Source organism: Nipponia nippon, unplaced genomic scaffold (assembly GCF_047370975.1).
Source record: "Nipponia nippon isolate SJK-2023a ecotype South Korea unplaced genomic scaffold, ASM4737097v1 scaffold_10, whole genome shotgun sequence".
NCBI lineage: Eukaryota > Metazoa > Chordata > Aves > Pelecaniformes > Threskiornithidae > Nipponia > Nipponia nippon.
Window position 1 is genome coordinate 7,357,390 of NW_028262291.1, and position 12,229 is coordinate 7,369,618.

At 36.3% G+C, this 12,229-nt stretch overlaps 1 protein-coding gene across 2 annotated transcripts in view; it reads right to left on the reverse strand.

Annotated features, from left to right (window-relative positions):
* Positions 1 to 12,229, reverse strand: part of KIF18A (kinesin family member 18A) — a 48,342-nt gene that overhangs the window by 31,341 nt on the left and 4,772 nt on the right. For both annotated transcript variants that reach the window (XM_087743543.1, XM_087743553.1), the window contains exons 6-9: positions 6,496 to 6,693; positions 3,951 to 4,127; positions 2,981 to 3,055; positions 2,591 to 2,700 (exon numbers count right to left, since the gene is read on the reverse strand). In XM_087743543.1, the coding sequence (XP_087599669.1) occupies positions 2,591 to 2,700; positions 2,981 to 3,055; positions 3,951 to 4,127; positions 6,496 to 6,693 (560 nt within the window). The remainder of the gene's footprint in view (positions 1 to 2,590; positions 2,701 to 2,980; positions 3,056 to 3,950; positions 4,128 to 6,495; positions 6,694 to 12,229) is intronic.

Consider the following 12,229-nt stretch of genomic DNA (forward strand, 5'->3'; position numbering starts at 1 on the left):
AATATGCAGGAAAACTGTCAGAACTATCAACATGACTTAGAAACCTACACTTCTTTTGAAAATTAAATTTAAATAACCTGAATGAGAGGTTTACTGAAACCTCTGGAATGCCAGTAAAATGAACCTCAGTTAGAGAGCGTTTTGCTTTGAATGGGTTTTTACTTTTGCTTCAGAAGGTTTTCCAGGTTAAAAAATACCACATTCAAAGGGCCAATAAAAAAAAAAAGTTAACTGAATAAACCTAGGCAAATAATTCTCAGAAATATGTAATGAGATATGCAGAGACAGATCCAGAAAGACTTTCACACCAAAACCTAACCTTCTTATGGAATAGATTGACTTCTGCAACAAATTCATACATCACATCTTAATTTGTTACTTTTTGTGTGCTCTCATGAGAGACTGTCACATCAGAAAAAAATGACAGGAACATCACCACGAAGAGAGACCAAGAAATACAAAAGCAATAGAAAGTAAGGAACCTACAAACATAAATTAAACTTTTTGTGGGAAGAACTTCAAGTTCTTGCTTCTTTCAAACCTTGCAGGAAGGATACTGCCGAAGTAGTATCGGCCAGCGGTAGCGGCAGCTGCTGTCATTTATGCAAACTACATTCTGTCTACTCACAAAAATGACCTTCTTAATTAGCTTTGAGGAAAGCTAGCATTCATATGCTCCTTCCTGCCCTGTGCATGTGTCGTTTCCTGCCCCCCCCGATTACTAAAACAACTAAACTGGGCTGAGAAGAGAAACACCACCATTAGAACATAGAGTACAGTTTTGGAATTTTTGTATAATGCAAGAGAGAGTCAATTTCTATTTGGTAACATGTTCCTAGAGTTATTAAAAAAGAGCCTTCTAAATATTCTACTGTCCCTCTCTCCAAAACATGTCATCTCAATTTTAAAAGTTTAGATCTTCACCAGTTTATTGATAATATAACTTTAAAATTATAGTAACTTTCTCTTACTTGTAAGACATTTTCACATTTTTGGGGTTATGAAGGTAAGCTTCCTACCAGAGCAACTTTTTTTTTCCCCTCCTGTTATTAAAGGACTCTGCCTAGTATTAAAAGTCCTGTGAGATGGACTTCTATCATCCTCCAAGTAAGACTGTTCCATAGGCAGATCTATCAGGAAGCTTTTGTTGCTATTATGTTCAACTTTCCCCCCCTTTCTTAACTGTATTGTATTTCTTTATTACATAACACTCAAATATAACACCACTCTATTTAGTTACATTTATCATTCCATTTCTATCGTTAGGTTATTGTTCAGCTCACATACAGACCAGTTGTTTGGCTATTTAGTTGCTTTGTTTGTTTGCTTGGCTTTTTTGCTGTATTTTGATTTGATGAATTTTTAGTTGATTGTCTGGCTGGCAGTTATTTTTCATCTCTGGACTTTCACCAATTTTTCAGTGTTCTTCCTGGTAACACCTTAGTGAATGACCATATCCCAGCCCTGTACCTCCCACAAATACTGATTTGCACTGAATATTTTTGCTACTAAACCTTTCACAATCACTATTTCATTTTTATCTGCCACTGCATGTGTGTGCGCACATACGCGTACACACACACGTGCACTCAATTTCTGAAGGATAGTGCTCTCACATGGGGATCCTTCCAATAACACAAGAACAACAATAGAAATCAGATCTGAAAAGTCAAGGTGACTTAAAATCAAGTCATAGCAATTTTGCAAAATATTGTCTCAAAATAGGATAAGAAATTTATAAAATTTACATTTGATTTGTTTTTCTGAAAACCTACTTTACAACATGGTACTTCAAACAACCAAGACTAAAGATGGTTGTTATTTTTCTCCAAAAACTTTAGCTTTTGGTAGTAGAAAAGAACTTCTTAGCCCTACAGAGCTCTGGAGTTTCCTAGGAGAACACTTGTCCTAAAATCTTTTGTGTTATTAATGGTAGAATTTAATCTGCATGTTAACACAGAATAACATTCATAGCCTTGGGACAAAAATACTTGACTTTCCCATGAAATATCTTCATTACAGTAATGAAGCTATTGATAAGCTTTAAAAAACCGAGCACAAAAGCATTTTAAAAACCACATGCACACTGATCGTAACTTTTAGTAAGATTCAGTTTCTTATCATAAACACTCTTGATATGAGCAGTTCTAATGAAAATTTGATGGGAATAAATATAATCCACAGAATACCGACATTGCTGCACTTCTGTCAATTTAGTAAATACTTCATAAGAAAGTAACTGTAGATGCAAGACCTTCACCACTGATGTAAATTAAGATGTCAGAGTGAGTTATGTCAGCTTCTTGAGGATCGGAGTACATGGTTATCTTGCAGTGTTTTACTGAATAATTTGCCTAGAAGGTTAATATCAGGATACTTCCTCAAGCACACAATATTTGTTTTGTTTTAAATCCACCACCAAGTTGTTCTGAAAAGAAGTGATAAGCTATGTAAAGCCACACCTAGTTTAAGTAAAGCAATGTTAAAAACGAGGAAACCAATATTGAAAAGAGTAAGTTTGTTTTACAAATGCTTTTACAAGTTATGCAAACTCCAGTTTTGAAGCAATATCATAACGTGATTAATTTACCTTTGTATTTCCACTTGCTGGTTGTTTGAAAGAACTGCTGCATTATGATTTTCAGGAATGCTTGCTTGCTTTTCTTCATATTCTCTCAGTTTCTCTTTCAACATTAGGATCTAAATCAAAAAAGGTACCTTTTAGTTGGCATATAGGTTTTTGGGGTTTTTTTTTGTTTTGTTTTTTTTTTAAACCTGTCATTCTGTGCTTATGTCTTGAAAAGCTTTACAAATGGCAGTAGGTGATATTCCTCTTAGAATACAAAACATCTTTCTTACTTCAAAACACTATACGGGAGAATTAGGACAATATTGCCTTATAGGTTCAATCCCGTGAACATTTTTTTGAATTCAAAGTTATAACAATCTTTGAAACTTTTAACAATAGATTTTGACATACCTCTTTCTTTTGTTCATTGCAAACTTTAACATACTGGCTTATGTGACTGTCCAAACTAACAACATTGCTCTTCAACTGTTAAAAAAACAAAACAGAAACAAGTTAGAATTTAAGAAGGCTCCTTCATGTTTTCCTGCATAATAAATACACTGTATAAGTACTAGATAATTACACTTGCACTATATTATGGGGAAAGGGACGAATACAATCCTGACTTGCACAACAAAAACATGACTCTCAGCTTTTGCAATAATCTGTTGCATACCCATGCAAAAACTGAATACATTTACTTGTGCAATCACATTTTGCATTTATTCAGCTGGTTTTACTATTTAATGTCTATTTTGTGCATTTTATTATAAAAACTATCTTTAAGTATGCAACAAATGCAAACTACAGTCAACCCCATAAAATAAGTTAGGCGCTGCGATACAAAGGATTATGAGAAAAAAAAATCAGAATAATCTGGACAATAGAGAGCAGAAGGCAGGACACCCCAGTAGCTTTTCATTTATCAATGTAATCTCACAACCTTTTCTTGGCTCCAGCTGAATTCTACCTGTAACAAACCTGGACTGGCTCTTGTACAACTGCTTAGACATTTCTTTAATATTCTTCACAGTTCTGAGAATGTAATAATAAGGTCCTGAAACTGGCTGTGAATTCTACCAGCTGAAGACTATTTCAAAATTTGAGGCTCACAAAACAAACTCTTTCAAACTGGCAGCATAATCCCATTAATGAAGCCATGTTGCTTTTAGGCCAGAACTAGTCAGCTCTACTGTCTCTGTATCTACCACATCTATCACTCAGATGATGAAGAGTTGACTGTAAGAAAGAAGAGGTAACTGAACAAAATTTTGGGACAAAAATGAAGGAGATTATAATCCTCTAAAAGAAATAACTCTGCTTCTTTTAATACTATATTATTATACTTTGGCAAAAGATCAATAAATACCAAGATACTCACAGAAGACTTTATATCCTTTGCTCGATTTGCATACTTAAGAGTATTATATGTATCATCATAGAACATAGAAGACGGACTGACAGCAGCTATCATTATTGTTCGGCAATTTCCTCCAAGAGAATCTTTCAATAAACGAGTAAGCTTGCTATTTCGATATGGAATGTGCTGTTTCTTGCTCTAGAAAGAGAGTTATAGCATGTTTATGGATTAGTCAACTGTATTTTAAATAATCACCTGTCTAGAAGCCTGCTTAGAATTTCACGAATGCCACAAAACCTGACAAACAGCCTTGGAAATTTTCTTTGAGATAAGTAATTTTCCCTCAAAGTACATATACATCTCAAACAGTTTTAAATCTCTTGGAACTGTTTAATACCTTTATAACACATGTATCAGCCAGGTTACTTTCTGATGTCTGGATACATAACAACTATTTTTGTGATGTGGGCAACTCACAGAAAGGTAGGCAACATTAAACTACTTTCAGTTCACAGAATAATCGAGGTTGGGAAGGACCTCTCAAGATCATCTAGTCCAATCCTTCTGCTTAAAGCAGGGTCAGCTAGAGCAAGCTCAACTATGCCCAGCTGAGTTTTCAATATCTCCAAGGATGGAGACCCCACAACCTTTCCAGGCAAACTAAAGTCTGCTTTGTGAAGCTTTTTTTCAATCACATCTACAGAATCTTCATCTCACAGTACAAAGTTACGTTACTAGGACCACAATCCCACACCAAATAAGTCAACATGAAGAATCTTACGTATGTCAATGGTACAGATTCTAAATTCTGCCTCCCACTCCAACAAGATGGTGATAAGAAGATGTGGCACCAGGAAGGGAATTAAAAGCTCTGATCATTTTCCCCTGGCATATTTGAAGGGGGAAATTGCTAGCTGACCAGAAGGACAAAAAGGGTGTAGCTGTAGGCAACGGACTTTGCTTTGGCAAAAGTTCAGGAGGTTTTATCATTCTCCCATGTAACTGTCCCCACTCCTTCCCCTGAGTGGATGAGCCAGATCAGGAGACTAATTCACTACTGTGACCAGGGTGTGGGTGTGTGTGTGGAACAGCACAAAAGAACAACTTTGGATAGGTGTTGTTTTCTCCTATAAAAGTCTCCTTCCCTAAGATTAAAGGGCATAAACCTCTGGAAAAATCTTTGTCCTTGTCAAGCTATTTATTTACTCATGCAAGCTTCTCTACATACGCTTGATTTTGAAAAAGGTGAGTAAGAAAAGCAGGTACATTCATCTTTGACACTATCCTTAGGGAGCTGCACACTATTTTTGAGAACTCTCTCCCATCGGGACTGTCTTTCATTCAGCTATCACAGAGATGATGGTGGAAACCCATAAGAAAAATCTTAAAGGAAAATGATGATGTGAGAAGTATCAACAATGTAATCTCATTACTCAATGAGAGCTTTCCTGGACTTCAGGCTTTAACAGGGTTACATTTCAGAAGTGAATAATATATACTCTGGAGTTACCTTAAAAGATATTTATTCTTTAAACAAATGGGTAAACAGGGGAATTTTGCTAGACCAGATAATAAGATACTGAAGTAGCTATCTACAGCACAGACAGAAGCTGTGGTAGGATATCAACTCCCCCTATCATCCACAGCCAGAATGCCCCTTCTCACTCTGCAGGCAGCAAGAAGAGCTTACAAGGAATATCATAGGAAGACCATTGTTTTCAATGCCGTACACGAGCCCTGGTATTATAATTTTAGTTCCTGCAGGAAATTAAAAAGCATCTATGTTTTATTAAATGACTGAACCATAAAAATATACTTCATTAACACTGAAAAAAACCCCATTTTTTTGTTAATATGCAGGAGCAGTGTAAGACCAAGAGCAGCGTACATATATAACTGGAGGGCAAGAACCTTTCTAATTAAAGCTATATGAATCCTAGGCTTCCTGATTGCAGGACAGAAACAAAACTTATTCACCTCTATGACTAGCCTATAACAAGGCAAAATCAAAAGCAGTTAAACCTGTTTAAAGCCTTAGCATTTCTATTCTAAGCCTAAGCAACAAAACCCAAGATGTCTTCCTCCAATATTCTTACACAGACAAAAAACTTCCTGTAGTTCATTTAAACAAGCCTTTGACTTAAGGCAGTCAAAGGGATGCTGGTTCCAACATCAGCATCAGCAGAAGTGAAATACATAAGGATACATAAAAAAAAAAAAGAGTTGTTTCTCTTTCAGGTAGAAGTTAATTTCAGCACTGGTGCTAATGTGGCAAAACTGAAGTTGCATCAGATGATTCAGCAACTGAAAAGATGAGGCAGGTGGTTTTTTTTTTTTCTCTCCTCAAAGTTTACAGAGACTTTTTTTTTTTTTTTAAATTAGAATGACTCTACACATACCTTAAGTATACATTTTTTAAATATATTCCGTTAGGATATCCCAGGAATAAATTCCAAAGATACAGTAAGAGTCAAAGCAGATATGATATATAGAGCTAGTGACACATTTAATAATTACCATTTTTAAAAATGTTTCCACAACACTAGGAGGTGAAAGCAGCACATACCTTTGGGTTTGCCAAGGCATTAATGACATTTCCAAGAGCTAGCAGGGAGCGGTTAATATTTGTTCCTTCTCTAAAACGAGCCCCCTTGGCACTTGTTGCGCTGGCACGTTCAGATCCTGCCAGGTCAATGAGAGACATCTTGGCGATGCGAACATTTTGATTAATACTAGCTGTTTTATCTTGCTGCCTTAGATAAATCTACAATAAAAAAAAAAGAAAATAATTAAAAAGTAACCACTAAACAGTCTGTTGTTACTCTAAGCAGTAAGTTAATTTTACAGCGTAACAACTGTTTTCATAAAACCTTATTGGAATCCTTCTCAGAATCCAAGTTAAACCTTTTGGTACATATCTAACACCAACAGGCAGTTTGGCCTAATGGAAAATAGTGAATCCATTTCTGACACTTACCTCTTAAACTCACCTGCTTCAGGTATTAGTAGGGAAAAAGAAGCAGAACATGGTTGCACTGGGTTTGGCTGGGACGGAGTTAATTTTTCTGCATAGCAGCCCATCTGCTGCTTTCAGAGTTGTGACCCAAACAGTGCTGATAACACACCAGTGTTTAGCTTTTGCTGAACAGCAGTTGTACCCTGTCAAGGCGGTGGGCAAGAGGTTGCAAGGGGACAGCTGACCCTAACTGACCGAAAGTTTCTCCACAGCAGCCATTGCTTGAGGACTGGCTGGGCATCAGTCTGCCAATGGCAAGTGACTGCTTCCCCACCACCCCCTTCACTTATTAAGTGAACCACAAGGTATTTCCCTCTCCCTCTCGCTTTTTTTCCTTCTGATTCTCTCCCCCATCCTGCTGCAGAGGATTAAGCAAGCAACAGGGCTGGGGCTTACCACAGTGGCAAAGACTGGTGAGCTTCAAATGGATTTTATAGCTAAAATCACTCTTGATTCTTCCATATTCAAGATGTATACCACGCTATTGCACTTTCTACTGAAAGGCACCTTTAAGAGAATCCCATAAAGAGATAGAGAGAGATATATATACACATATATAGGGATAAACCAGGAAAAAGGCTGGACTTCCAGTAGCTTAGACTGAACTGTAACTACCATTAACAGGAGAACAATACTCAGTTACTGCTGTGAAAACACATACTACTCCAGAGTCTTTTGGAAAGGACCCCTAAGGCCACTGGTTCCCCCTCATCCCTTCTTTCCTGAAATTTTCACAGTGCAAGAGATACAAGGAACTAAATGCTTTTGCTTCCTACTTTGAGGCAGTAGGCAGAGCATGATTATACAGCCAGTAAGAATTACGATTATCCTTAGATGGCTTTTACTTCTTCAGGATTCTCTATACATTTCCCCTTCTTTTGTGTTGAGTGCCTTGCCATTTATAAGGCTAATGGCTACTGACACTTTCATGAACGCACTTTTAGATAGTGAATTGGGAAAGAGTTGCTATACATATAAGGGGATTGACTAATAAAGACAATCTCTCACCAGTTCTGTAGCTTTAAGCTTTGCGCATGAGAAATGAAGTCTTCACAGCAATTTGTAGCCGAAAAAAATTGACAAGTATTGGGAGTGAATAAAATTCTTATGACTTGCCACAAAACGTATGTCTATACCAAATAGACATGTTTTTATATCGAACAATACAAGTAAGTCTTGTTGTACTATTTCTACTACAATATTTAAAAAAAAAAGAAAAAAAGAAAAAGAAAAGAAAAAAAAAGAAAAAGAAGAAAAAAAAAGCCACTTCCCTGTACTTACCTTGGCAAAGTAGCTATCTCAGGCTGGTAGCACTTTACCAGAACCAAGTAACTATCATTAGTGAAGTAGGGAAAGGTGGAGTGACAGCCAAACTATGTTGCATGACTCAAGCTTTTATAAAAATTCAAGGGATACAGGAAATGCCCCAAAGCAGAATCTTTTTTATTTCTTTGTCTGCCAGCAGAACACTTTCAACAGAACAGTGCGGCAATTGGGATTTTACTTTCAGATGCAGTAATTGTCTGACCTAGATAGAGATTTCAAACCTAAGACAGATGGTACAGTAAGGCGAAACTTGCATCTCTAAAATCAGCCCAGAACATCCTGGGCCAAGACTTTTACTCCTTTCTCCGTCAGTTCTAGAAAACGTCCTGCTCCAATAAAGTTGACAACAAAAGCCAAAACCAGCATAAAAGATAACCAATCACTACAAAAAAGAGCAACTCTTAAAATAACAGAAAACTTAAAAATGAAGAGGAATCAAGACAGCAATAGGGATTTCTCATCATTTATATCTGTGGAACCAAAGAGGCAATAAAGGATAAGCAGGTAAGACATGTTTTGCAGAATGTCACAGATACATGGAAATAGATGAGAAACTGACATAAGCAATTACTTGTAGTACTAATTGACTAGTTTGTACTTATTTCTTACAGATGCTAACACCACTCAAGTAGATGGAGCATTTAAGAACCCACTTTAAAAAAAGTGTATGGTTGTGAACTTGCTTAGCTTAAACCAGTACACATTAATTAAAATCTGTTAAACTTCCAGTTGCATTCATTGGACCAATCTAGTTAGTAACAGCAATATTCCTTTAAAGTGCCAGATGCAGACGCAGTATTTATATTAACCATTTATTTACACACACATTCTTATTTATAAGTCACATAATCCCTCCTCCTCCCAAGCATAAAGTCACTTCTATGAAAAAGGCTTAAAACCCATTCACTCTTAAACGCACTATTATTCAAAGGCTGCACTAGTTTATCTTTGAGAACACATGATATTAGTAGATAATTAAATAAATCGCACATTCACGATACAATTGTCTAACAAAGCAACTCATTACTTTTACCACTAATTTGTGCACTTAACAGAAAATGATACTTAAGAGAAAGCAATTAAATATCTTGATTGACAGCTAGACCATCTCAAAAGACAAACACAACAAACATTCAGGATTATCTCATTACAAGAGTTAACTGGATTAGGAATTGTCCCGGTTTCAGCTGGGATAGAGTTAATTTTCTTCCTAGTAGCTGGTATAGTGCTGTGTTTTGGATTTAGGATGAGAGTAATGTTGATAACACACAGATGGTTTAGCTGTTGCTAAGTAGTGCTTACACCAGTCAAGGACTTTTCAGCTTCCCATGCTCTGCCCAGTGCACAAGCAGCTGGGAGGAGGCACACCCAGGACAGCTGACCCAGACTGGCCCCAGAGCTGTTCCATACTGTATGATGTCATGCTCAGTATATAAGCTGGGGGAAGAAGAAGGAAGGGGGGGATGTTCAGCATGATGGCATTTGTCTTCCTGTTACATGTGATGGAGCCCTGCTTTCCTGGGGAATGGCTGAACACCAGCCTGCCGATGGGAAGGAGTGAATGAATTCCTCGTTTTGCTTTGCTTGCATGCATGGCTTTTGCTTTACCTATTAAACTGTCTTTATCTCAACCCATGAGTTTTCTCACTTTTACTCTTCCGATTCTCTCCCCCATCCCAGTGCATTGTACACAACTGAGGCTACTTTGCTGGCCACTACTGCTATTGGGACACAGAAAAACAAACAATGCATGCAGAGGGATTAGTCCAGAAATGACTTTGTCAGTTACCTCAAGCTCAAAACCAGAAATGTTCACACTAGTTTGAGCAGTCTTAAGAATTCTACTATCAACAATAATGACCTCAGAGAAAAGTCATTCAGAGCTTAATATACGTGAGCTGCAAAAGCTTATGCGTTTTGCTTTTCAAAGTCAGATGCTTACTGTAACAATATTTTGTAAACAGTCAAAGGACAGTGATTTGTACTTTCTTATGCATCACACCAGTTTACAATGTGTATATAATATGCATGCAACAAAAAATAAAACCTGAAGCTTTTTCATTTCAGAACATAAAATGAAAGGTATTTACAAAACCACTGAGGATGACAGTTTTCATTCAGTCCATTGCAAACAAGCTGCAGCCTAAATATATATATATTTTATATGTATATATACACACACAGAAAAATTATGTATTTCCTGTTCCTACAATATTTAGATATGAGAGGGTCTTTGTTTTCATTATGGTTTTACTTACATTGCCTGCAAGTAAACAATCCTCTCACCTGCAAGCATTCATATTTGGTTCACTTTTGCTCTCTGTAAGCTGGAAATAGTTTGAAGTGATGAATAAAAGAAGCGTAAATCTGATTAAGTATACCAATCCATCTTTTGTCATACATTCAAACAAAATTGTGGTAAGATACAGGTATACTAGTTTTGTCAGTATAGTTTATTTGGCGAATATGCAACTTCTGCTAACAAGTAGATTTATCTGCAGTGAGATCAATTTGCCAGAATAAATATAGAATGTAGGCTGGAGAAGACAAACTCTTCAGCATCCCTGTTCACAGAATTGTTTGTCTTCTTGTTGAAGGTACTACAAGTCTGCAACATTTACCTAATTTATTTAATTGCTTGCCACTTTTAGAAATGAATTGAGAAGAATGCAAAGCATGCCAGATAAGACAATCCAGAGCTTTTTCCTGTTGAGTAAAGGTGAGGGAGGTAAAACATTACAGCCCAGCAAGTAAAGAAACAAATAGGCAGTTCGCTCTCTGATCTCAGTCTGTGGCACTGCACTTTGTGCCTTATTGAAGGCAGCACACACAGGCGACAATGCAGCTCTCAAACTGAACAACTTCGTAAGAAGTCTTTGGCTTAAATGTACAACCATGGGCAAGACCTCAGGGGAAATTAAAACCGGGAAGGGCAATTTCAAACAGAAGTCTAAGATATATAAGAAAACATAGAACCTTTTAGAGGGGGAATGACTTTTGCTCCATTACATAGTTTAGAAGTATTTAACACATTTACCATCCGTTATTAACCTCTTTTCTCATTAGTAGTGACAGTAGAGCTCTGGAAAGCTTATTTTACAGCTACTTGCATTGACATTATCTATGTCAACATACTAACTTTTGGCTATAGTTATTAAGCATTGCCTAAATCTGCAGATATAGTTAAGAATTGCCTAACAGTTAAATAGTTTAGCTGTAATGCAAGGACCAGAATTCAAATTTGCTTTACTATTTTGTAACCTAAAATGGCAACATTTAAATAATAAAAGATAATGTGCTTTGTAGCATGTGCTAGCAAACAGAAAAAGAAGTTTTAGCTAACAAGACTAACTTTTAAATATTATTTTCTTAAAATGTCACAGGTTGTGTTTAAGAGGAGTCAGAAGGATAAGGTGGTGGTTACCAAATGGCAATAATCTTTGGAGAAGTCTTAAGTTCTAGCAGATTTGTACAACACGTGCAAAACTCTCATCTACGGAAACTAAAAATCAGCACTTCATTTTGATGATGCAAGTATGTGTATGGAGATATTTTCAGGGAATGTATACTGCTTTAGTTGTTCTAAAACTTGGTACATACCACAATATTAAGAAAACACTTTAGTGTAAAAATCAACATTAACCAAAATAAGCAGGATGAGAATGTACCATTTGAGAATCTTGGTTTATAGTCAGATGTATAACTGCATTCTGTAAAATATTTTTCCTAGAAAAAAAGCTGAGCAACATAATGAAACCAGAAAGCATTAAAAAAAAAAAAAACAAAACAACAATAACTTTCAGTTTATAAAATTACAATATGGAAGTATATTCAAAGCTCAAAATTGCAGTTTTACAGAAAAGATATTTCTTCTAAGGAGTAGTACTTCACACTATTGGACCTAAAGAGCTTTTCATTGAGTTTGTTTTTTCAAATATAATCACTATGAACCTTTACA